At 40.3% G+C, this 26,235-nt stretch overlaps 1 protein-coding gene across 19 annotated transcripts in view; it reads left to right on the top strand.

Moving 5' to 3' along the window:
* DLG2 (discs large MAGUK scaffold protein 2) overlaps window positions 1-26,235 on the top strand; it is a 1,248,672-nt gene that overhangs the window by 880,450 nt on the left and 341,987 nt on the right. For all 19 annotated transcript variants that reach the window (XM_089512900.1, XM_089512903.1, XM_089512905.1 and 16 more), the window contains one exon: window positions 678-728. In XM_089512900.1, the coding sequence (XP_089369026.1) occupies window positions 678-728 (51 nt within the window). The remainder of the gene's footprint in view (window positions 1-677; window positions 729-26,235) is intronic.

Here is a 26,235-nt window from a genome sequence, read left to right on the forward strand (position 1 = left end):
CATACAATCCGCCCCGCACACTCAGAACATCTGGGCAGCAGCTACTGAGGGTCCCAGGGGCAAGATTAGCCTCTACAGCGAGGAGGACGTTTACCATCTCGGCCCCGACCCTCTGGAATACGCTGCCCATAGAGCTCTGCTCGGCCACCTCCCTGGCACAGTTCAGGAAGGAACTAAAAACCTTCCTGTTCAAGTTAGCATTCCCCGATATAAGCTCCAGTTAGTCTCCCCCCCTCTGATGGCAATGGCGAGCTGGCCAGAATGTATTTTTAATGTAAATTTTAATGTATTTTTTCTTATTGCATATTGTATTGTATTGTGTATTTGTTTATTATGCTGTACACCGCCCTGATTACAAGAAGGGCGGTATAAAAATAAAACTTTTATTATTTATTATTTATAATTCTACTGGTTAGTTCCTCCTAGTGTAGATCTCAGCCAGCATACTTCAAACCTTTGCCAAATAAGCTCTCATACAGGGTACCTTGGCCCTTAGCATAATGTTATTCAGTTTTCCCATGATAGAACCCTTTCTTTATTTAAATTGAGTTAATATTACTGACCTTCTTTCTGCTTGTAAGTAAAGTCAGAAAAAATCATGCCCTCATCAAAACACAGGGTTTTCCTTCTGTATCTCTCACAGGTATTAATACATTTCTCACTTATCTCATTTTTAGGTCAATGGAACAGAGATTGAATATGAATTTGAAGAGATCACATTGGAAAGGGTAAGTTAATTGTTCTTTGCACAGCAGAGCTGGGATAGCTTTGTTAGCAATACAAATAAAGCAATTAGCCAGATATAATCCTTTGTTTTCAATTAAAGTATCTGGGGTGGAATTCACATTACATAATTATACAAAAATCCTACAGATCAAGACTGCTGATGGAAGTGAAATCCCCAAATGCCTGTTGATGTATTGCTATTCAGTGAGGGAGCTTTGCTTGGTTTAAAGATTTTTATTTATTTATTTATTTTGGCATTTTGTTTCTAAAAAAATGAAACTTGAAAATCCATCATGTGACAACCTGAAGCCTTGACATACAAAGTTTGCACTTATGTGTTCTGGGGGAGATTTCCTAGGTATAATATGGAATTGAATACATCAGATCAAGATGTCTATATTTGTAAAACATGTAAGCACTGAGTCATATTTTAAATGCAGTTTTCAGACCACAATAATACCCTCAGACTGCTCAAATCTCTCAGAAATTCAGTGTGGTGTCAGTAGCAGACATAAGGAGCAGTGTGAGGGTACCACTTCAGGCAGCAAATGGTAAGGTACAGCAGAGGTTGCCTCATCTAGTCCTCCTCCTGATCATTTTATTCTGTTGGAGGAAAGATCCTTGCATGCTACACAGCCTGTTCTCCACACCCTAAAGTAACCTGCTACCTTTAGGTGTAATGGAGGACTCTCCCACTGATATATTGAAGTAAGCTATCATTTCCATTTGTTCTCATAAATGCAGTGGAAGGGGCACCATCTTGTGTGTTTCTAGCAGCAAAACGTCTTGGGCTGACCTTGAAAATTAAATGGGAAGAGAAATGCTCACCCATGCTTGCAGAAGCAACCATGTATAATAATAATAATAATAATAATAATAATAATAATAACAACAACAACAACAACAACAACAACAACAACAATAATAATAATTTTTATTTATATCCTGCCTTTCCATAAATATGATCAAGGTGGCTTACAAAAGATTCAAAACATCACAGTACAGAGTTAAAAACATCCCTACAAAGGAACAGGAATCAGTACAATTGCATATATCAGGGGCAGGAGATGGGAAGGTCAAATTACAATAGTCCGAGGTCATAAACAAAGGGGCAGAGAAAAAGAATAATTATCTAAGGTGGGTAAGCTAGCCGAAATAAATACGTTTTTAAATTCTTTTTAAAAGAAACTAACAACGCGGAGGAGCGGAGCTCTACAGGGAGCCTGTTCCAAAGGGAGGGGGCGACGATGGCAAAAGCCCTCTGTGAGGTCCTCACAAAATGTGACTTAGGGACCTCTAACAGTTTCGTTCCAGATGTTCTGAGTGTGCAGGGCGGATTGTATGGGGAGAGGCGGTCCTCCAAGTACCCTGGGCCATTTAGGGCTTTATAGGTCAATACCAACACTTTGTATTGAGCTCAGAAGCGAATAGGCAGCCAGTGGAGATCTTTCAAGATAGGTGTTATATGGTCCGACCTGGAGCTACCAGCGACCAATCTTGCTGCCATGTTCTGCACCAATTGCAGCTTCCGGATTTGGTACAAGGGTTGCCCCATGTAGAGCACGTTGCAGAAATCTAATCGAGAGGTTACCAAAGCATGTACAACAGTTTCAAAGTCCCTACAGTCCAGGTAGGGACGCAGCTGGCGTATGTACGAGTGCAGTAGAGACAGACCATCTACACCAACCAGAATCCTCTGGTCTACTCCCAAAATACCCTAGGAGAAGGCTGGAGGACTCTGGCCCTGAAACTGATCTGAATTCCCCTGTTACCTGAGCACTCTGCAGCGATGCAGGGCGGCTGTCTACACATGTGTCCTGCTATGCTACCTGGTGATGGTGATACTGCTAGTGGAACTGAATATGCTGAATGTGCATTTAAAACAGCATTGAAGACCCATTTCTTCTGGCAGGCCTACCCAGTCAATTTTACATCATGATTTGAAGACTTCATTATATGAGTGTATTTTAATGATTTTATAGCATTGTATTTTAACTGTTGGTTTTATTTGTTTTTCTTTTAATTGTGTTTTGTATTTTAACATGTTGTACCCTGCCTCAGGCCTTGAGGAGAGGTGGGAAAGAAATAAAAATTATTATTATAATTAGCGCAAATCACTCCTCCTGAACTTCATAAATAAGGTGTCCAGCTCCAGTCACATACATGCCAGAGATGGTGAACTGGGTGGCACAGTGTGTGGTGCATGTGTAAACAGCTGCTTGGTGTCACTGTGGAATGCTCTGGATTATCCTGCAATATCCAGAGCAAAAGGTGAGATTAAAAAAAAAAAAATCCAAGATCTCAGGCTATACTTTATGAAAATCTTAAAATAATAGTGCAAAATAAATGCATCTGTTTCTCAGACTAGCAACAAGGACCAGAGCTTGGAAAAGTGACTTTTAGATAACAACTCTCAAATCCCCTGGCTGGTTTGGGAGTTGGCTGTGAGTTGCAGGCCAAAAAAAGGAACTTTTCCTAAGTTCTGACAATATTCACACTTTCCAGTATGTCATCATCACAAAGGCAAATGGGCAACAGTCGGAGGCATTCGTGGAGATGAATTATATGGGCATTTCTCATCGTGGTTTGTTAACTGGAGCATCAAAAGGTCACTGAACAGAACACATGCCTCCCAGGTTAAGATTTTTGAGTGCCAGAATTATTTTTAATAGATGCATACACTTATCGGTTTATGAAGTCAGAAGGCCGACATGATTTGTATCAACCATTTGCAGCTTGGCCTAGCATGGATAATTGATTATGCAGGCTCTAATCCCCAGTGTTAAATTTTGAATGATGTTTGATAAACACTTGTTTCCATTTCTCAGTGAGGGCCATAGCTGGAAAGCATCATAGTTTGAAGCAGGGGAGACAATATCACTTGCACCATCTGGGGGCCTGGCGAAAGATGACATTGTGACTATCTGGCAGGAAATCTAAGTCATGTTTACTGTCATTAAAAAACTCTAGAATGATGAACCATTATGCTAAACAGGCTACAGAGTAAATTCTTGGTCAGCTTTGAATTTATTTATGTGGCGAAATGACCTAAGACTTTCTCTATTTGGAGCCAAGACAATTTGCACAAAACACATTGGCCAGAATTCTATATCAGCTACTTAGTTAAGAATGATGGTTAAGTACAAGGGAAGAGTATCACAATCATGACTAAATAGTGGTCATGAATACGGAACAGTTATGGATCAGTAAATCTAGGTAAGTATTCCATATCCATGACTGTTACTTAGGGTAGGTCTATACTTCTGGAGTATACTGGCCTTGGAGCTGACTCAAATTCCCGTTACCTCCACATTGTGGAGCAACACTGGGTGGTTGTTTACACACATGTCTTGCTGTTCTGCACAGTACCACCACCATTGGCATGGGTCGCTCCCTCTGAGGTCAAAAACAAGGTACTGAGCATTGATCACATGGCTGGGTGCCTTGTTGTGACCTCAGAGAAAGCAACTCACACCACTGGAGGTGGCACAGTGGTATGCATCGCTCCCAAGTGCTCCAGATTTTCCTGGAAACTCAGGAGCAAAAAGTTGGTTTAAGGGATGGCCCAGTTTCAATGTGGAACTAGCTTCATGTCATGAAGACATTGTGAAAAGAGGCAAGGCTGAGGGGAAACAGGTTCATTTGGCCCATGTAGACACCCCCAAGTTAAGATTGTGGCATTACTGCCACAATTTTAATTTCACTTCAACCTGTGTGAAGTCGAAGGCTTTCATGGCCAGCATCCATAGTTTTTTGTGGGTTTTCTGGGCTATGTGGCCATGTTCTAGAAAAGTTTCTTCCTGACATTTGTGGCTGGCATCTTCAGAGAATGTTTGCCTGGAAAGGACTTGGCTATATATACTGTGTGACCTGGAAAGGCAGGAGTGATTTGCATGTGTATTGTTGGTTGCTAATGGCAGGCCTCAGGGTGTGAGGGTCTGCACAAGAGGATTAACGTCTGCTTGATAGTGCTCATTGTCTGCTGGGAGAGTTCTCATTTGCGTTTGTTGAGTCTGTATCTTGCTATCTTTCAGGACTGGTAGCCAAACCTTGTTTACTTTAAGGGTTTCCTCTTTCCGGTTGAAATTGTCCAGGTGTTTATGGATTTCAATGGCTTCCCTGTGCATCCTGACATGGTAGTGGTTGGCCTGGTCCAAAATTTCAGTGTTTTCAAACAGTATTTTATGGCTAGAATGGTTTGTAACATGTTCTGCTACTGCTGATTTTTCTAGCTGGCCCAGTCTGCAGTGCCTCTCGTGTTCCTTGATTCTTGTTTGCACACTGTGTTTGGTGGTCCCTATGTAAACCACCATGCAGCTGCGGATAAGTCTACATAGGGACCACCAAAAGCAGTGTACAAACAAGAATCAAAGAACACGAGAGGCACTGCAGACTGGGCCAGCCAGAAAAATCAGCAAAAGGTGCTTCACATGCTGTAGGGGATCTTTGGTGGCATTTGGGGGGAAATTGAAAATCACTTTTAAGTGTGAAGGGTTTTGGAGGCTAAAAAATGTCCCAGAAGGGGCACATACAGACCTCCACAGGCTGCACTTGGTTTACTCCTGACCTATATATTGTCGCATCATCCTGCAGTTGATTTGTTGAAACCCATCCACAGTTGCTCCCTTCTCTCTTTCATATATTATATAACTCTCTACTTTTTACAGGAGACCTTGTCATTTATTCAGGTAATGCACAAAAATGAAGCAGGAGATCTTGGGAAGCCTGTGAGTGCTTAGCAAGTGGTAATAAACTGTAATGTTTAAACAGTGTTCTTTAACGTAAGCTATAACTCTGTCCCAGCCCAGTAATAGAGGCTTTATAAAAAGTTATTGCCAGATGGAATGACTTTGACTGAGAGCACTTATACTGATTCTGTTGTTTCTTCCAGTGAAGGGATTTGCACTCTCCCACCCCAGGAGAATGGTCAGAATTTCCCCCTACACGACTGTGTTACTTTTGACAAGAAGAAAACAGTATGTTAATGGAGCCAGGACCCAGAATGCAGGATCAGAATAACTCAGAATGCAGGACTTTTTCACTGAAGATCTTGTGCCACTCTATTCTGGCTTCTCTGGGGTGGCCTTTTTTGGAATGGGGATGGAAAGAGTATGCAATTATTTTCCTGAAAAATGGTTGAAAAATATGTTTTTCTTGTGTTGAGGAATCCTAATAAGCAGAATCCTGGACATAAAAGAATTTTTGCAGTTCAGGTCTGTGGTTTGTTCTTAACTGCCCTCGAATCAGCTATGACTGTGGATAAGACATCTCCAAGATCCCCTATCCTCCACTGCACTGTTTAGGACTTGCAAATTCATTCCTGTGACCTCTCAGATTGAGCATATCCATCTGGTGTGCGATGTTCCTCTCTTTCTGCAACCCTTTGCATTTCCTAAGCATTATTGTGTTTTGTAATGATCATGATGTGGCCAAAATACCACAGCCTCAATTTAGTCATCTTGGCATGTTTTGCTTGGAGATTTCAGGCTTGATTTGTTCAAGCACCCATTTGTTATTCTTTTTGGCTGCCCATAGTATCCTAAGCAGTCTGCTCTAACATCACATCTCAAATTAGTTGCTTTTCTGTCTGCTTTCTTTACTGTCCACCGCTCACATCCTTACTCTGTACAAATTTTGCATGTGGCTATTTTGCACAAAAACAAGCCTTTTGCCCAGGAAACAATGTTTTTGTTCACAAAAAAGAAAAACCCTGCATAGAAATGTTATTTTCTGTACAGAAAATGCTGTTTCCTGCACAGAAAAGGCAGTTTTAAGAGCAAAACAACCACATGTTAATTTTGCACAGACTAATGACACCTCCTTAACTGCCATGGCTCCGTCCTATGGGATCCTGGGATTTGTAGTTTGCTGTGCCACCAGAGTTCTCTGACAGAGAAGGTTAAATTTCTCTCAAATTTACAAATCCCAATCTATTGATTGTACACTGAAGCTTTTCTTTTGCTATAGATTGTGATGTTTTATGTATTATGTTTCAGGAATAATCTATTGGACGTAGAAGATATAAAATGAGAGTATAGAAACGCAGTCTCTTAGATGTGACATTTGTTGGAATAAAGGGATAGATAGAAAAAACGGTTATCCATATAAACTCTCTTTTGTGTGTCACAGATTAGATTATCTTTTGTTAGGCATTGATATTGTATTATCACAAATTATAGTTTATATCAAACTGAGTAGGAGGAAATGGGATTTCAAGATGTAAGAGAGTTATTTTTGCTTTACTGACCTAAGGTGGTGGAAGTCATCTGTCTAAAGTTAATTTAGATTGTAGAGGAAAATATGGATTTAGCTAGATAATTTATTCTATACAAGGTAGATCATACAATAAAGTATGTGAGATCGTATAGATTTGCAAGATTAGAAGATAGAAAATCACTCAAGAGTAACATTGAAGACGAAGAAGACTACTGAGTCTGAATAGTATATTTTATTAAATTTTCCTTAGAAATTGATATTAATAGAATAACAATAGTAATAGTATGTTAGATTAATAATATATTTTATATCTGATATGATTTATATACTCTGTGATTTATCTGTTTAGATTTGGAAGATTGGTTTTGTTATGTTTTATAAATCAATAAAAATCTATTAAAAATATAAAAAATTACCAATCCCAGAATTCCATAGCATTGAACTGTGGCAGTTAAAGCGGTGTCCAGCTGCATTAATCCTGCAGCGTAGATGCTGCCTGCATACCAAATTGTAAATAAGTTTTGAAAACTGTGTGGTTTTCAAAGACTTTCTTGCAGCCAGAAGAAAATTGCTGAAATTACTCATTGCTTCCTTAGAGAAGAAACCTAGTGAAGCATTACATCCATATTTTTGAGCTTAGGTTTTTGCAGTTTCTGGGGCTGGGTAATGGATTTTCCCAGCAACAATATATTGGCTGAGATCCAACATCGTGCTTGCGCACTGTAAATCTACACTCACTAGTAAAAAGTGGCTGTGTTACATCACCCTTTGGCTGAATACTGACATTGTGCAACTAACTGCATTATCTGTAACTGTGCCTGCTTATTCTTCCATTCTGAAATGGAGGATGTGGATCAACTGTCTCTCCTATCTCAGTGAAAACAGCAGTGCATTGAAGGTGCTGAGAAATATGTATGAACCGTCCAAGAAGGCCCAACTGCATTCACAATTGTTAGATTTGAAGAATTCTGTTTATGCGACTGTGAACTAAAGAGGGACACAAGGCAATGGCCCCCAAAAAGGGCAATCTTATGTGTAAGGCAACTGATGCATACATAATATGCCAACAGAATGGCAGCTAATGTTTCAAGCTACCCCAGTTCTAATGCAACTTAATGTGGGATGGCTTTGTCTTGGGTGGGCAATTAAGACTTGCAAGCATCACAAAAGACCTGCTTCTGGAGAAGCTGAAAACTTCTAGAACTACCAAGGATTTACACAGAGGTCTGGATATCTGGGTTATCTTTGGAGGCATAGGCCCAGTACAGACTGGTGCTATGTGCCAGCTTGGAGCCAAAATTAGGGCTCAGGAGAGCAGAGTGTCCAGATGCTCCCAAGCACTGTACGAGTGCTATCTTGGCGCGTGAGCATCCAAATGGCATGCGCAGCGATTATGTGCCTCGTGTGCCGCGTCCAAACAGCGCAGCGCATGAAGGGCATCATCATGGCATGCGAGCCAATGGCGCCTGTTCTGCAGCACAAAAAGAAGCCCTCCATGCATAGGGCGTGGCACGTGGTTCCCATGGCCTTCCTCCAGGGCAGAAAGGGCGGCATCTCACTGTCTCTTTCTGTCCATCTGTCGAGCCCCATAGCTAACAAATAGGAATATGAAAAATGCTCATCAGTATTGACAACCTTGATGAAGAAAAGTGGTATTCTGGAATTTCAAGACACTTTAGTTACTCAGCTAAAGGACAGTACCTGCAAGATTCTTCACACTTGGGGACTTCATTGAGGTAAATGAGTTTGTGGAGGGGAAATGTATGTGGTTTTCCTGTGCTGAAGACATTTTTGGGAAGAAATATGTATTTGTTCTCAAAATACAGATTCCTGTGCAAAAGATGTTCTTTTTCTGCAGAAAGTTTCATATAGAAAAGGTGATAATGGTGGGATACCGACCACCCAAAAAGGGCGGTCTCCCACCACCCTGGTTTGCTCCACGAAGGAGCTGTAGCGGACAAACTGCGCGGCTCTGTCACGGAGCAAAAAGAACCTGAAAAAACCGGGTTCTTCTTGTGGCACCTTTGTGACAGCGCCAATGTTCAGGAAAGTGCAAGACAGTAGAGAAAGTGACACACCCTTGTAGCCCCCTCCCCATGTTGTTTGGATAAATTCTTCCATGCATTCCTGACTATCCAGAAACATAGGGTTGTAGACTCAGTTCAAGAGACTGGCAAAACTTCTGGACTCTTCCATATCAGTGAAAGATAACTTCTTCAAAGACTGTTGACCTGAGAGCATTTAGAGAGGGACTTGTGTCCTCCAAAGAGCAGTATCCCCAACAGAGCAAACACATCAGTGAAGAGGAAGAGAAGAAAAAGCAAGCTGATGATTAACTGAATAGAATTCAGCAATGAGACCACAAGGTTCAAACAAGCTGTGAGTGCCCTGAGTTTGCAAGACCTGAGCAGAGCAGTTGATGACTGAAGGTGTCCTGAAGGTGTCTCATTCGTAGGGTCACCATAAATCAAAAGTGACTTGATGGGAAGAAACAATGACAAGTTCTGGAGTACAAATCAGGGTCAAAAATTACCTAGTTACTTTTGTATTATTGTGGAGCAAGGGACAAAAAAATGTTGAAATTATTTGTTCTTGCACGTGGAAAGAAAATAAGTGAAGATTTACATCCCTACTGTGGAGACTGTCATAATGGTTTATCAAAAATTACCAAAGCAACACTGGAATTGAGTTGTGAAGAACATTTCTGTTCCACTTTTAGTGGGATTTGTGCCAGGCTCAGACAGAGAACTGCAATGCCAATTCCCATTGTATTGCCTATTGTTTCTTGACTCCTTATTCAGGGATTGACATGGGTGCTGGTGATATAAATCGTTTGTTGAACAGAATTGGCTGCAGTTTCCTGGCAGAGCTGTGAAACTGAGAAGAAATCTCAGTAATTTTCCCAGTGAGACACGCTGTCTTAACATGTTGAGCCAGCCTGTTGGGAGTTAATGAACTCTCATGAGATTTCTTGCCTCCAGCATGAGAATGAGACAATGGGTACTTCCCCACTCCCAATGAGGTTTTTGCAATTTGGGCAAAATATTCCTATGCCAAGCAAGTGTCTTTTCCCTTTGTGTAGTAAAACACACACACACATGGAACAAATGCAGAAGGACTGGTTGACTGAGAAAAGGAGAGGCAGAAAAACTCAGCTGATGTTTCTAATTATTCCAGGTTCATGCACAAAGGCAGCTTTCCTAGTGCATAAGGGTTAAAGATTAAACTGTGCAATTTCTGTAACTGCACACTTCTGCAATTTGTACCCCCAAATGTTCTCATGAATACAAAACTCTCACAAGACCAACAGAAAATATCTTGCAGGCAAGGTTAAAAAAAATGGGTGGAGCCCTGTTAGTGTCTTACATATATGGGAACAGGTGGACATTCTTGCCCAATGAGAAAGAGCCAGAGAATAACTTCAAGACTATGTGAGTGGAGTTCTATATGTGATGACATTTCACATATTTGTGTATTTCATATTGTTGATTGGGCATGCAGCTGTGTATGTCTGTTCGGTTATGGATTTGGTTGTCAATGTGACAACTGGATGGCCTTGTGTCTTCCAATGCTATGATTCTGTAATTCACCAACAAGGCAGGGCTGCTAGGTAACTCCATCAGAATAAAGTTTCCTAAGTGTAGGATCACAGCCATTCCATTTTCATGCCCTTGCTCATGAGAATAAGAAAGCCAAGGATCTTCACTCCTACTTTACACACAGGACTGCTACAGCCAAGAGTGGGTGGCTGCCTATCAGTGATACTGTAGTAATGGATTTTTCATATTGGTAGAGAGTAGACTTGATGTACATTGAGATAGTTTCCAACTCTATAACAGTACAACAAACCCATTGAGATAGATAAGGCTGAAAGAGAATGGCAGTCCTCCTTTTCTAACTCAGTAAGATTTATGGCTGAGCAGAGATTGCAAGCCAAATCTCAACACACTATAAATTTCAGTTCCAAGGAGTATATAAAAACCAATGTTGTCTTGCACATACTGAGTTAACCATTCTAAAAAGACTCTTGTAGCCATCAGTGATAAGCTTTCAATCAATACTTGTACTTTCCTTTCCCTTCACATAACCTGAAATATTGCAGGAGTTCAAATGGAGGGATAGATTAGAGGATGCAATCCTCATTGTTCATTTCCAAAGTTGCAATGGACTGAAATTTAAGTGCAAAGTAATGTCACACAGGAGGTCATTGCACTTTTTGAAACACACATCTAAAAGCCTTCAGGAAACACAATAGAGAAACTGTTAGGGTTCAGATGTGATCTAGCCCAATCATATTGGGCTTTGTGTAGTAGATGCTCTTAGAGAAATTCCATTCCACACAGTTGTTTTTACATTCCCCCTCTCAAGTTAAGTGTTTCAACACACCCTGGATGAAAGCAGTGGCAAAACTCCATAGATTTATTGTTGCTTTTCTTAATATTCCTCTTTGGAGAGGCATCCTGGCAGTACCAGCACAGAGAAACAAAATCCATTTCCAAGTTACATAGTGGTTAATGCTGCAAGTGAGAAAAACTTTGAAAGCTGTTCTGCTTCCAGCATCCATAATCCTTTAGGGCCTGGGCTTTTTTATTTCTCCTTTATGTCATTTGACTCTTATCTGATCACCTTTATGATCAGATTGCTACTTGTGAAGATAAAATAAGGAGAAGAGGTAGACATTTTACTTCACCTTTGACAACAGGGAGACAAAATCCACCTAGATTGGATTGTTTTAGATCAGTGTTTAGTGACTAAAATTGTTTTAGATCAAGGGTAGGCAAAACACAATGTTCGGGCTGCATGCAACCTCCCAGTGCAGTTTTTGAGGCCCTCCAAACTCCATGAACGACACTTGTCCCTCCACATTCGCTGGGGCAAGAGGCACAGGACCCCCGTGAATGTGGGGAAACTGCAAATAAGAAAAACACTATGTTTTTACCCGAGAGAACACCTCTCTAGGAATTTCTAGGTCCTCCAGTGCAGACATTGATCATAGAATTGCACTGGAGGAGCTACAAATGCCTAGTGGAGTGTTCTCTCAAGGAATCGCTAGGTCCTTCAGTGCAACTTTTAGTTAAAGTTGACCATAGAGTTGTGCAACTGAACCAAGACACCAAGCATGCAACCAGATGCAGAAAAAATACACAATGTACATGGTTTCACAATGTGCAGTGTGAATTGATGCACAATGGCAACACTTCGGTTACTCTGCTTATGCAACCCTGAACTGTATGTGACCATTCCAAATCAGACAAAAATACATGTTTAATGATTTCATTTGTAAGACACCGATATTTCTGTTATAAGGCATTTGTAAGACACTGGTAACATTCCAGGCACTGAGATAAGTCCACACTTCCCACTCTGGCTAGTGGAAACTGAAGAGGGGACCTAGCAATTGTGTGAGCTGTTCTTAGTTGGGCACATGAACTCACCAGCACTGCCTTCTTAATTTTGCCATCACTGTCTTCCATCATATTATTCTGGGAGCAGAGTTGATATAATTCATATCGCAGAGCTATCAATGTAATAGGCACCAGACCTCTCAAATTTACATTTTAATAGTGCCCTGATTCACAAGGTTCTTATGAAGAACATCAGTAGGGATGCGATTCTTTGATAGTTTCATTCTTGAAGGAAGCAACGAAGAATTGTAGCAATATTCTGCCAAATGTAGGAAAGTCTTCAAAATGTTAGACAGTTTTCAAAGACTGTTCACTATTTGGAACTTATTCTGTATAAAATTTGTGTGTGCTATTTTTGCTCAGAGAACAGCATTATATGTACAGAAATTAGCCACACAAAAATGTTATTTTCTGTGCTGAAAATCCTGTTTTCTTCGCAGAAAATACCCGTTTTCTGCACCAAAAAAGAAAATGTGTAAGTTTTGTGCATAATATGTTCTGAACTGCAAAGATTTTCTTCAGGCCAGATTTCTTCTTGTGCAGATTTGCTGAAACTTGAGAAGCATATTTTTCAACCATTTTTTGAATATTCATTCCATTCCTAAACATTAGAAACAGAATACATGAAGTAGCCTGAGAATATAAAACTGTATAACATTTCTTCTCCTAAATATTATTAATTCTTGTCTGAAAATTTCCCTCTTTTGCCTGCATGAATTTGCCAAGCAGCAGCTGGCTAGATCTTAACAGAACTTTAAACAGATGGTTTTTGGAAATGGCATTTACTTTTGACATTTCAAACCTGCACACATCTGTGGGAGCTTTCTGTGATTCATTTCATTCTCAGTTTTAAATCTCTTTGGTTCTTCCCCCTTCCCTGGAAAGCCACACATTACTTGCAATTAGGAAAACTAGTTGGTAATGCAAATATTAATTGTAACAGTAGCTCTTTCCATTTCTTTCAGGCTTTGGGGATTTTTCTAAGATCACTTTGCAAAGATGCTCAGTGATTTAGAGGTTGCAGTTACAAATGCTGGGATAATCTGCGAATTTCAGACATAGTCTGAATACTGTTGTTAGTTCCAAATAGAATATAGCCATTGAATCACCTTTGTCTCAACTCACTGTCTGATTTAATCTAGTTGGGACTAACTAACAGTATTTCAGATGTTGTTCTGAATTTCTACACAATCAACCTTCCTTTCTCCTTTTCTTTTTCTTTTCTTTCTTTCTTTCTTTCTTTTTAAATTTCTTTTCCTTCAAAGAAAAAAAGAAGTGGGTGATAGATGTGAAAGTGTCCTTGTGTGTGTACACACACATGCACATGTTTGTTGCAGAGCATTCTGGGTGTGCAATGTGTGGATATCTTTAGCATTACATTACCCTTAATCAGAGAAACATTTCCAGATAGTTATCATGGGCCACTGTATATCAAGAACTGGATTCAGGGTACAAATTAGTAAAGTATACTGTGTAAATGTACATACCAGTGGCTGAGATTCTACATCAGAGTTGGGTACCTCTCCCCGCATGGAGTTATGGATTAATTGTGTTACACAAACCTTGTGTTGAATGGCAATGTTGTGCAACCAAATGCACAACTGAAAATGCACCACATCCACATCTACATGCGAATGCATGTAACCTGATGTGCACAGGAATTTGCATGGACAATGGCACTGCATGTCCAATTTTGTTTTCTGTAAACTTCAACAGAATGTAGATGTTGCACATCAGACAAAAATGTCTAACTTCTTCTATAGGTACCATCAGGAATCCAGCTATTCTCTCTCTTTCTCTCTCAGTTTTTGTAAACCTATAGATCAGGGTTGGGGACCCATTTTCCAAGCCAGACACCATTGCAATCTTAAGTCAATGCAACCCAATACACTTTCTTTTACACTTCCCCACCCAAACGGCTTCCCCAAATATCGCATCACTTCCTTTTGTCATTTTAGAGGGGAATTCGGAAAAGATGGAATTTGAGAGGGTTGCTGTTTCTGAGGCTTGGGGAGAGGGGTTTGTTTTGTTTGTGTTTTGCATTTTTGCATGCATTTGGCTGCGTTTTCAGCAGAAGTTTGGAGCGACATTTTCCTGAAATTTGTATGTGTGGTGGAGAAACAGGAGGACTCAAGGGGCTTTGGAGGGACTGGTGGAGGAGTTTATGTCTTCCCAAAACGAACCTATCCACCCTGCAAACAGAATGGATATTGTAGTGTGGCCAGTTACACCTTGCATAAATTTGAGTGTGTGCAACATCAGCATGTGCATGCTAGCCCTTTTTTGTAATGTGCATCAGTTTGAAAACTCATATTTTGGGAGTAGAAGTGGTGCTGGAAAGTTTGCAAATAGAAGTGTTGCTGAGGAAATCAAGGATAGCAGGAGTGTTCAACTTTCTATCAATGCCTGAGAGTGTGGGAAGATGAAATGCAACTGTCAGCAGAAATAAAAGGAAGAGCTTTTCACACATCACTAGCCACCAAGTGTGACCCTTCTAACAAGACGTAGACAGGCAGTGTGTACATTGCAGTTTATGGAATTTTCTTGTAGCAGTGGCTGTGATGGCTCAGTTGCAGCACCAGCTCTTCCATGAGGCAAGATGAGGTGTCCACCTGAGGAGGCCAAGCATGACTGGGTGATTTCTGCAGTGCTGCTCCAGAGGGTCTTCTACAGGAATATTTGATGACTATATCAAGGGCAGTGCAGTGCAGCCAGTGCAATATGAGCTTGTGGGAGAAAATGGGAGAAAATCCAACTTGGGAAAGGAAAGGAGGCAGACAAAAGATGATTACCTAGATTTCAGTAGAAGAGTTCCTGAAGCTGGCTCTCCTGTGTGGATATAAGCTATCCTGAGGTGGGAGCCTCATAGATGCCCTTTTTCCAGACAAAGGAAGAAAAAGGACCAACTTTTTGGAAGAGGGAGGAAGTGACCTCTGCAGGTAGATTGAAAGCAAAAGGGTATGAATACATGGATCATGAAGAGTGGTGAAGCAAAAGGTCAGGAATGGTCTTTAACATTCCTTCTCATTAATCATTCTATACAAGCATTGATGCCTCTTTGAATGCATCTACACTGCAGAAATAATGCAGCTTGATGCCACTATAATTTGTTGTTTTGAGAGGCATCGGCACTCTTTGTCACAGAAAGCTAAAGACTTTGTAAAAGATCTTTTATAGGATGGAGCTACAGTGCTTCAGGATGAAAAGGAAAGAGAAACAGAAAGGAGTCAGTGACAGAAGAAACTATGAAATGGTTATTTTTCTTCAAAATATGACAAAATTCTTCCTCATTCCTTGTAGTCTTGAAAAATATTTTAACCAAAAAGGTCAAAAATAGTCTCTTAAGTGTTGGGAAACCTTGATGAAGAGAATCTTAAATGAGTGCAAATCCCCACAATTTAGGACTTAAACTGTGCATTAAAAATCATTTTTCTCTGCAGAACACATCATTTTGTTGTTGCAGAAACTGCAGACTGATCATCATTTATTTTGTTGCGCTTGTAGCAGTCTCTGGAAAGGGAGGTTGATTGGTTTGTGATAGGTTTATAAAACAACAGCAGTAAAATCATGGTTGGTACCCAACATTTTGGAAGGAGTAAGACCCTTTGGAGATGGTGTGCATAATTTCCAAGTGGACAAAGGCAGGATTTGGTTGTCTGTCCATAAGAACTACAAACATGAAGGAATACATCAGGCACTTCATAAGAGAAATACCCTTCTCTATATCTGAAATACCTAAGGGAATGCCATTTAGAAGGTAGAGCAAGCTTGTTTTCTGCTGCCTCAGAGACTAGAACATGTATGAATAGATTCAAATTACACTGGGCCCTTGGTATCCTCTGGGATTTGGTTCCAGGACCCCCAATGGATACCAAAACCCATGGATGCTCAAGTACCATTAAATATAATGGCATAGTAAAATGGCAAAATTAGAAGTTGCTTTTTTGACTTTATTTTTAAAATACTTTCAAGCTGTGGATGCTTTAGTCTGTGGATAAATATATATGTGTGTGCGGCTATGAAGGGCTAACTGTACAAGAAAAGAGATTCCACCTAAACGTTAGGAAGAGCTTGTTCACTCTAAGAGCTTTTCAACAGTACAAAGATGGCTTCAAAGTATGGTTGTTGTTTCTGTGTGCCTTCAAGCCATTTCCGACTTGTGGCAACCATAAGAGGAACCTATCACACGGTTTTTCTTGGCAAGATTTGTTCAGAGGGGGTTTGTTGTTGCCATCGTCTGAGGCTGAGAAAGTGTATCTTGCGAAGCTCATCCCGTGGGTTCCCATGGGCGAGCCAAGATTCAAGCCCTGTTTCCCAGAGTTGTAGTCCAACACTCAAACACTCCTAGAGGTTAACAAAGTGCTTTAGTTGTTTATTCCTGCATGGCAGAGCCTCTTGGAACCCCTTCCAGCACTAAGGCTGCATCTGCACTGCAGAAATAATGTGGTTTGACACCACTTTAACTGCCTTGACTCGGTGCTGTGGAATTCTGGGAGTTGTAGTTTTGTGAGTCACTTAGCCTTCTCTGTCAGAGAGCTCAGGTGCCACAACAAAATGCAGTTTCCAGAATTCCATAGCATTGAGCTCCGGACGTTAAAGCGATGTCAGACTGGATTATTGCTGCAGTGCAGATGCAGCCTAAGATTCTTTGATTCTCTGTTTCTCATGCCTATTCTATGAACATTTGGGGGAAAGCATCACGCAGATCTTTTGGATAACATTAAACAGTTAAGAAATTAATCTTAGCTTCATAAAGAAAGCAATGATTCCAGTTGAGGTTTAATTTCTCCACCACCAGCTGAAATGATTCTCAGCTGTGACTGTTTTTTGTACAACAGGATTGCCTTCTATTGATTGCCTGCCCTACTTTTTCCCACGTCGCTTGTAATTTCAGTGTTGCAGGTGTACTGCTGACACCAGGCAGGGAATTTCATAATGTAATTGCTCTAAACTCACCTCAAAACAACAGGGTGCTTATAGGATTTTATTTTTAAGTTCCATTTAAACAGGGGAATGTGCTGATATTTACAGCATCATGAATGTTAATGGTGCTGTACTGGATAAACAGAAACATATGGGTCACTGTTTAAAGGCACTTGCGGTTTGAGGTTGGACTAGCAGTAAGAGGCAAAAGCAATGAGATGTACTGTGTTATATTGATTTGTATTTTATTTGATTGCATTTATAGCCCGCCTGTCTCTCAACATGGGGCGAAGGCAGCTCACAGTATAGATTAAAGCAAAGTATAGCTTTGAAAATAAACATTGGAATGGAAGTGTCCAAGGTGCTGAATTCGATCCTCGATGTAGGGTCATCACCTTGAGTAGCTCCTTTAACTGGTTTCTGATAGGAAGCATGTATCTTTGGGTGTTATCAGGAGATAGAAGCATAGATTGATAGACTCTTAGAGATGGAAAGTACGTCAAAGGCCATCACTCTATATCTTTGAAGGTATTTAATTTAGTTATATCATGGCATGGCAGGGAGTTAAACTAAATTAAATACCTTCAAAGATATAGAGTCCATAAACCTCTGCAACAGTCTAGTCCCCTCTCAAACAGTTCTTACAGAAAGGAAAACATATCCAGGGATAGTCATCTTGGCCTTAGAGCAAAATATAACAGAATACAAAATTCACAAAACAGTGATACTAGTATTGGGCCAATCAAAATGCACAAAATGCATGATGCAAGCTTTAGAAGCTTCACTGGCTTCTTCATCAGACAAAGAGAAAGAAAGAAAATGATGGTGTGGGAGTCACAGGCATACATTTTGTCAAAATGTTATTTTTTTTTCTGTTAAAATGGTATGGAGGGATATCCATGTAAGGCAGAGGCCACTCTTTTTTTTCTCCAGGAGACAAAGAGTCATGAAGTAAGTGAAATAAAATTTAAACTCCATTAGTAACAGAAAAAGAAATTTCCTTTGACATCCAGGCTTCCTCTATTCTGTGTAAAGCACAGAACATTGCATTTCTCAAGTAACCTCTGTTCTGTTGTATTTGGAAAACTTTTAGCTGGTGTTTAGGTAAAACACACCAAATGCAGTCCCAATTTTTTGAAAAAGTTTTGCTCTTGTTAGAGGGAGAAAAGTTGAAGAGCTAAGTCCCATTCCCTTGGCTCACTCTATTCTAGGATTTAGAAAGTAATTTATTCTCAGTGTTTAGGTGGAATATCTTTTCTTGTAATTTGAATCCATAGGCTCCTGTTATAGTTTCTGGAGCAGCAGAAAACAAGATCACCCCATCTTCTACATGCCATTTCTTTAGGTATTTAAAGATGGCTATCATGTCACTTCTCTAAGATGTTCCTCGTAAGGCTTGGTTTTCAGACCCTTGGTCATATTGGTCACCTTTCTTTGGACTCTTCTGAAGTTTCAATATGCTTCTTGATATTTCTTGATATATTGATAATCAATATTCTTGATATTGAGCCTTTGCTGGACATGTTCAGGTTTGTTGATATCCTTCTTTCTGTGTTCCATCTGTAGACTTGTATCAACATGTCAATATCCTTTTCAATATAGGCTTTTGTTTTTGTGCATCTTGGGGAAAACTTTTGCATTTTGATGACTGTTTATTCTGCATTTCTGTAAAACATGTGTCATTGAAATATGTGTTTAATGGTTGCCTTGTTTCAGGAGCTAGTCAAAATTTTAGCCCTGGAGGGGCAGTTTTGTTTTTTGTAATCAATCAGTCTAGTCTTTTATTCTTGCTGGGTGCATGTGCTTGGCTTCAAGAAGAGATAAAGGTTTTGCACAGAAGCAGGAAATTTACACACATCATGTTTTGCACAAATTGCAGTGCAGTGCTTGTGCAAAGAGTGGGCACCTTATATATATGTACATGGCGATCCCTTGAAATTCCCTGGTGTTCTCACATCAAAATACTAACCAGTTTTTACATAATACATATTTGTTGAGAATGCTATTGATATGCTTACTTTTCAAAATCTGGTGCGACTGAGGACAATATTACACTACACTTTTATAGTCCTATTATTCCACTTTAACTGCACTTTAACTGGCTGCCTGCTGTGGAATCCTGGGATTTGCAGTTTAGGGAGGGCCGTTTCAAATTCTCAACCAGGGAGCTCTTAGGCCTCACTAAATTACAAACATCAGAATGCCATAGGAGGCAGATATAACAGTAAAAATGAAATGATAGCTTGATACTGACCTGAGTGTATTTAAGATGGCTGTTTGCCCCTGTCCGCAGTCTTCTAAATGTTTCCCATTCCGTTGTGAGGGGCCAGGGGGAGAAGTAGAACAAGAAGCTACATTGTGTTTCTGTGATGTAAATCTGCACTCACATAATTATGCAACCTTGCTGCAGAATACTCCTGCAACCATCTTTCTACAGAATACTCACATTGTAAAATATTGTATGTATCTGCCAGTGTGAATACAGTGGGCTCTTGGTATCCACTGGGGTTTTGGTTCTAGGACCCCTCCCCACACAGATACCAAAATCCATGGATACTCAAGTCCCATTATATACAATCGCATAGTAAAATGGTGTCCCTTGTATAAAATGGGGCAATCAAGATTTGGTTTTTGGAATATATATATATATATATATATATATATATAATCCATGGCTTGATATATATATATATATATATATATATATATATATATATATATATATATCAAGCCATGGATGCTTGAATTCATGGATAAAGAATCTGTAGATATAGAGGGTTGATTATACTTATTGTCCCATTATGCACTATGGAATGCACAGTACCTGTCCAAGTAATAACTGAGCCCAACCCTACTTAGCTTCTGAAATCAGATGAGATTTGTCCAGGATAGGTTATATAAGTTCAGGATGTTATAGCTTTCAGGATCAATATGAGGCCATTTTATATGCTGGTTCTAACTGATGTACAGCCTTACTTAGCATTTTTTAAAAAGGGAGAAAAAATGTCTTTCTTGGGGGTGAAGAATCATAGATTGATGAGAGTCTTTGCAGTTCAAGATTTATCCTGTGCAAAATTTGTGCATGGTATTCCATCCTCCTCCAGCAATTCATACACAGAAAACAATATTTGTTGAAGAGAAAATATTGCAGCACAGAAATACTGTTTTCTGCACAAAAATGCCATGTGAATCTTGCACAGAAGATTCTGTGAATCAACTGTGAATTGTCTTCAAAAATTGCACTGTTTACAAATACATTCTTACAGTAGGAAGAAAGATGTTAAAATTACTTGTTTCTTCCTTCAAGAATTTAATTAAAGACTTTGGGGCGGTACAGACTGGCCATTAAGGCTGGCCTGGGGGCAGACTCAGGGCATGGTGTCTGTATGATGCATGCCCCGACTCCACCCCCATGGTGGCATGATGCTGCATGCCACTCTACATGGTGCGTGGCATCACAGCACTCCTCTGGCATCCACATGATGCAACACCAAAGGAGCACCTTAAAGCTGCGTTATCATGGCTATTGTGCCCTTTCCAGTGTGCAAAAAAGAGTCGCGTTTTGTGGCTCCTTTTTGCACTCTGGAAAGACCATATCAGGGCCTCAGTGTGTGGTTGCCACAGTTCTGATCCAACAAAGATGGAGGTCACTGCAGGCCTCCCCTTAGAGGCGGTCTGCACAGCCTCTTAGTGAAGAACATACATCCCTAGTTTTATCCAAATTTGTACACCCTTAATTTCTCTATACTTCGGAAGTCTTTGACAGAGAGACAAGATGAATAATGCAGCCTAAACGAATGTCAACAAAGGCACGTATTTTTACATAATTTATCCATTATTAATAAACATTCCCCTGTTTTTGCACAGAATATGGACTTATACACAACCCACACCCACAAGACCTGTTTACAAAAATTGCACTAAGCTTCTGGACAAAGGGTTTGTCTAAGCAGCTATATCCCGTGCCAGTTCATTATATCAAGGGAGCTAAGATTTGATCTTGCAAGGCGCTGAGCACTCTAAAAAGTTTAACTGGCACTAATTGTAAGCCAGGAAAGGCTGCTGAATGCACATTCAGCTTCCCAAAGAACATTGCAGGACTGGGGCCAGAAGGTAGGATGGAGGAATCCTAATTGGTTTACGTAAGTGTTCCCTAGATCTGGAAGATTGTTTTTGGAGAATATGCAATTAAATTTTGGCTAGCTCATCTTGCAGGGTTCTGAATTATAGGAAGAGCCTATGTACGAAGTTTGTCTTTATAGATGTTGCCTGCCCCCAAGTGTGGATGGTGAGGCGGTTGGGAACATAAGGCGGGGGGAGTAAGCTTTTCCAACAGTCAGAGCTTCTCACTCCATGTATTCCTAATTTTAGGAAGTTTTGCTGAGAAATGCTTTTTTTGTGAATTCCCTTTGAAAATGTAGGTTTGATTCCAGGTGGTGACATTATGATTATGATTATTATTATTATTATTATTATTATTATTAACATTTATTTATAGAGTGCTGTACAGTTTGCACAGTGCTTTACATAGCAAGGGTCAAATAAAATAAGAAAAAAAGAAAGAATAAAAACCTGCCAGGCGGCATACAATCCAAAACAACAACATTACATGATTAAAATATCACTAAAATAATACAAACTAGTATACAATAAATCCATCTCCATTGGTTCTCTTACACACATCGTTGTACTTTGGGGGGGGAGGCAATGGTGAAATTGATATTTTCAGTTCATTCTTAAATAAGTAGAGTTCCTGATGTAACTGTTTTGTTTATAGTTGTTGTGTGCCATCAAGTCATTTCTGACTTACAGCAATCTAAGGCATACCTATCACAGGTCTTTCTTGGCAGAATTTGTTCAGGAGGTGGGTGAAATCTGCACACACACCCAAACCCCCCTAGTGATGCAATTGCTTAAAATGTTGCAAAAAAATAGCCATCTCAGAAACACTGCCCCATTTTCTGGAATTTGGGACTGGATGTTGACTACTCTCCTGAGCACCCTGAATCATGGACTTTTTGGCTACAGATCTATTCCTCTGCTTCTTGACCTCTAGACTGCTAACTACAGAGCGGCTTTCTGTCTTCAAAGTGACTGTCACTATTCAGGAGAATAGTAGTGTAGTGCAACCACGATGTTACAACTTGAGAGTAGATTTACACTACATAAACATGATATAGGATCTTGGCCTTTTGTTTAACAAATTTAAGGGCCTGAACAGACAGGCCAAAATAAAGCTGCTTTGGGTCACTTTGGATGTATACTGTTTAAATGACACATGCATCTTAAGAGGCCAGAAGCTGTGCCAAAGCTGCACTCCAGTAGTTAGGACCGGAGTGTGGCTTTGATGCAGCTTCCAGCCTCTGAAGACACATGCAGCATTTAAACAGCCTACCTCCAAAGGGACCTGAAGCAGCTTTATCTTGGCCCATCTGTTCGGGCCCTAGATAATTTACTTTCCAGTTTTTGAGAGAAAAAATAGCATATACAGATTTATGTAAAAATGGTCATAGTTTGGAAATTTTACTTTAAGAAATCACACCCAAAACTATAAATCCCCATGGCCCTACTGTCTGCAGGATTCTGGGAGTTGGGAGCCAAAAAGGTTTCCCACCTCTAAGAGTATGCCGTACTTTTGATGTCCATATTGGCATTTGTTGAGATACAAACATATCAAGTAAAACCCTCTATTTATCTTCTTATTGGTTGCATTCAGCTCGCACCAATCTTTCAGTGATCCTAATGTGGCACATTTGCCTCTTCTCCCTACTTAATCCCTACAACAGCCCTGTAGGATTGGTCAGGTTGAGAGAGACAATGAACTTCAGGGATCAGTGGGAGTTAGAAACTGGATCTCTCAAGTCCCAATCTGACTCTGATCACTAGCTCATGCTGACAGTTTTAAATAAATACTTAGACTGACATACACACATGTAACTCACACGCACATATGTCTTATTTTGAATAGGGTACAAGAGGCTATTCATTAAACTTTTTTGCTCTGTATAAGCTCTTCCTCCTCAGCCACTGCCAAGAAAAATAAAGACCTCATTCCTCTCGCAACAGAAACTATACCAGGGAAATGACAGGGGAAGCATATACAAAGGAGAATTAATGGAATTTGACACCACTTTAACTGCCATGGCTCAGTGCTATGGAAATCTGAGATTTGTGATTTGGTGAGATATTTTGCCTTCTCTGTCAGAGAGCTCTGGTGTCACAACAAACTGCAAATTCCAGGATTCCATAAGATCAAGCCATGACTGTTAACATCAAACTGCATCGGTAATTTGAAAGCACTGATTGAAATTTGTTTTTGTTTCTTTTTGATGGATTTTAACTTTTGTGAAAATATTAATGAAATAGTGAAATAGTTAAAAAGTTAAACTGCATTAATTCTGCACTGTGGCCTCAGTCACAACCCCCCCTTCCACCTCTCCCAGCCATCTAATAACCGTAGTACTGACACTTGAGGGTTTGCAGCTGCAGGGGAATGCATGCATGGCTGCATATGCAGTGCATTACATGCTACACAATTGGATGGCAGGATCTTGGTTGCAGAACATATGAAGCACTCCTTCAGTATCCAGGCCATCCCTAGACACTTTATTTCCTCATTAACCATGCAAGTTAGGTCAGTATTGCATTGATCAAACGGCTAATTGTTTGTGCACATGAGAGTCCAGAGAGAGAGAAACTGAAACAGCAGAGACTTGGCTTAAGGCCCTGCCATTAATTTATGGCCAAGATTAGAGCTGAACAAGTGACTCCCTGGCTCCATATCTTGGGCCAGAAGGTAGATGGCATGAGCTGTAAGGCAGTGTCCAGTTCTGGGCACCACAATTAAAAAAGGACATTGAGAAACTGGAGTGTGTCCAAATGAGGGTGACTAAAATGGTGAAGGGTCTGGAAACCATGCCCTATGAGGAACGACTTAGGGAGCTGGGGATGTTTAGCCTGGAGAAGAGAAGGTTAAGAGGTGATATGATAGCCCTGTTTAAATATTTGAAGGGATGTCATATTGAGGAGGGAGCAAGCTTGTTTTGTTAGCTGTGGCCCAGCTTTCTAGTCTATTCAGGTCATTTTGATCCTGTCCTCTGGGGTATTAGCTATTCGTCCTAATTTGGTGTCATCTGCAAATTTGATAAGTATGCTCCCAATTCTGTCATCCAGGTCATTGATAAAGATGTTGAATAGCACTGGGCCCAGGACAGAGCCCTGTGGGACCCCACTGGTCACTTCCCTCCAGAATGAAAAGCAGCCATTGTTGAGCACCCTTTGCATTCGGCTGGTCAACCAGTTACAAATCCATGTAACAGTTACTTTGTCTAGTCCACATTTTACAAGCTTGTTTGCAAGAATGTAATGGGAAACCTTGTCAAAGGCCTTACTGAAATCAAGATATACTATATCCACAGCATTCCCTTCATCTACCAAGCTGGTAATTTTATCAAAGAAAGAGATTAGATTTGTCTGGCATGACTTCTTTCTCTGAAACCCGTGTTGAATTTTTGTGATTATGGCATTGCCTTCTAGATGTTCACAGACTCTTTGTTTAGTGATCTTCTCCAGAATCTTTCCTGGTATTGATGTCAGACTAACTGGACGATAATTGTTGGGATCCTCTTTTTTCCCCTTTTTGAAGACGGGAACAACGTTTGCCCTCCTCCAGTCTGCTGGGATTTCTCCTGTTTTCCAGGGGTTTTCAAATCTCCGATATTACATTTGCCAGTTCTTTTAATACCCTTGGATGTAGTTCATCTGGTCCTGGAGACTTCAGTTCATTTAGATTAACAAGGTATTCCTCTACTATCTCTTTACTTATTCTGTGCTGACCTTCCCCTATTCTGTCCTCTGCTCCATTATCTTCAGGTTGAGCACTCTTTTCCTTTTCTGAGAAGATTGAGGCAAAGAAGGTGTTGAGTAATTCTGCTTTTTCTCTGTCCCCTGTAAACATTTTGCCATCTTCTCTTGCCCTACCGTTTCCTTCTTCCTTTTGCTGCGGACATATCCAAAAAAGCCCTTTTTGTTGTTCTTAACCTCTCTAGCAAGCCTGAGTTCATTCTGCGCTTTAGCTTTTTTGACTGTACCCCTGCACATGCCTGCTATTTCTTTGAATTCCTTTTTTGTGATTTCCCTCTTTTTCCATTTCTTATACATGCTCCGTTTCAAACTTAGCTCAGTTGAAAGTTCCTTAGTCATCCATCCTGGTTTCTTGAGACACCTCCCGTTTTTCTTTCTCACTGGAACTGTTTGAAATTGTGCCTTCAGTATCTCTCTTTTGAGAAACTCCCATCCGGCCTGAACTCCCTTCCCTTTTAGTATTTCTGACCACGGGATCACCCTCAATACTTCTCTAAGTTTACTGAAATCCGCTCTCCTAAAGTCTAGAATGTGTGTCTGACTATGCCTGGCTTCTCCTTTCCATTGTATAACATACTCCAGGAGAACATGGTCACTTCCACCTAATGATCTCACCACTTGCACCCCATTAACCAAGTCATCCTTGTTGGTTAGGATCAGATCTAAAATAGCTGACCCCCTTGTTGCCTCTTCCACCTTTTGGACCATGAAATAGTCTTCCAGACAAGTGAGGAATTTGCTAGACCTCTGGCTGAGTTTGACTTCCAACAAATATCAGGGTAGTTGAAGTCACCCATCACTACTACATCTCTCATTTCTGACTGTGTGGTCATCTGTTCTAGAAAGGCATCATCCAATTCCTCCGTCTGACTTGGGGGTCTGTAGTAGACTCCCACCGTAACATCCTTGTTGTTTCCCTCTCCTTTGTTTCTTATCCAGATGCTCTCCACCTGGCTTCCATGATTGATGTCCAGGATCTCTTCACTGGTGTAAATATCTCTGACATATAGTGCTATTCCTCCTCCTTTCCTGTTCGGCCACTTTCTCTTAAAAATGTTATACCCCTCTATTTCCACATTCCAATCATGAGACTCATCCCACC

This window comes from Sceloporus occidentalis, unplaced genomic scaffold (genome assembly GCF_023333645.1).
Source record: "Sceloporus occidentalis isolate IW3139 unplaced genomic scaffold, rSceOcc1.0.p SCAF_2, whole genome shotgun sequence".
NCBI classification, from domain to species: Eukaryota; Metazoa; Chordata; class Lepidosauria; order Squamata; family Phrynosomatidae; genus Sceloporus; species Sceloporus occidentalis.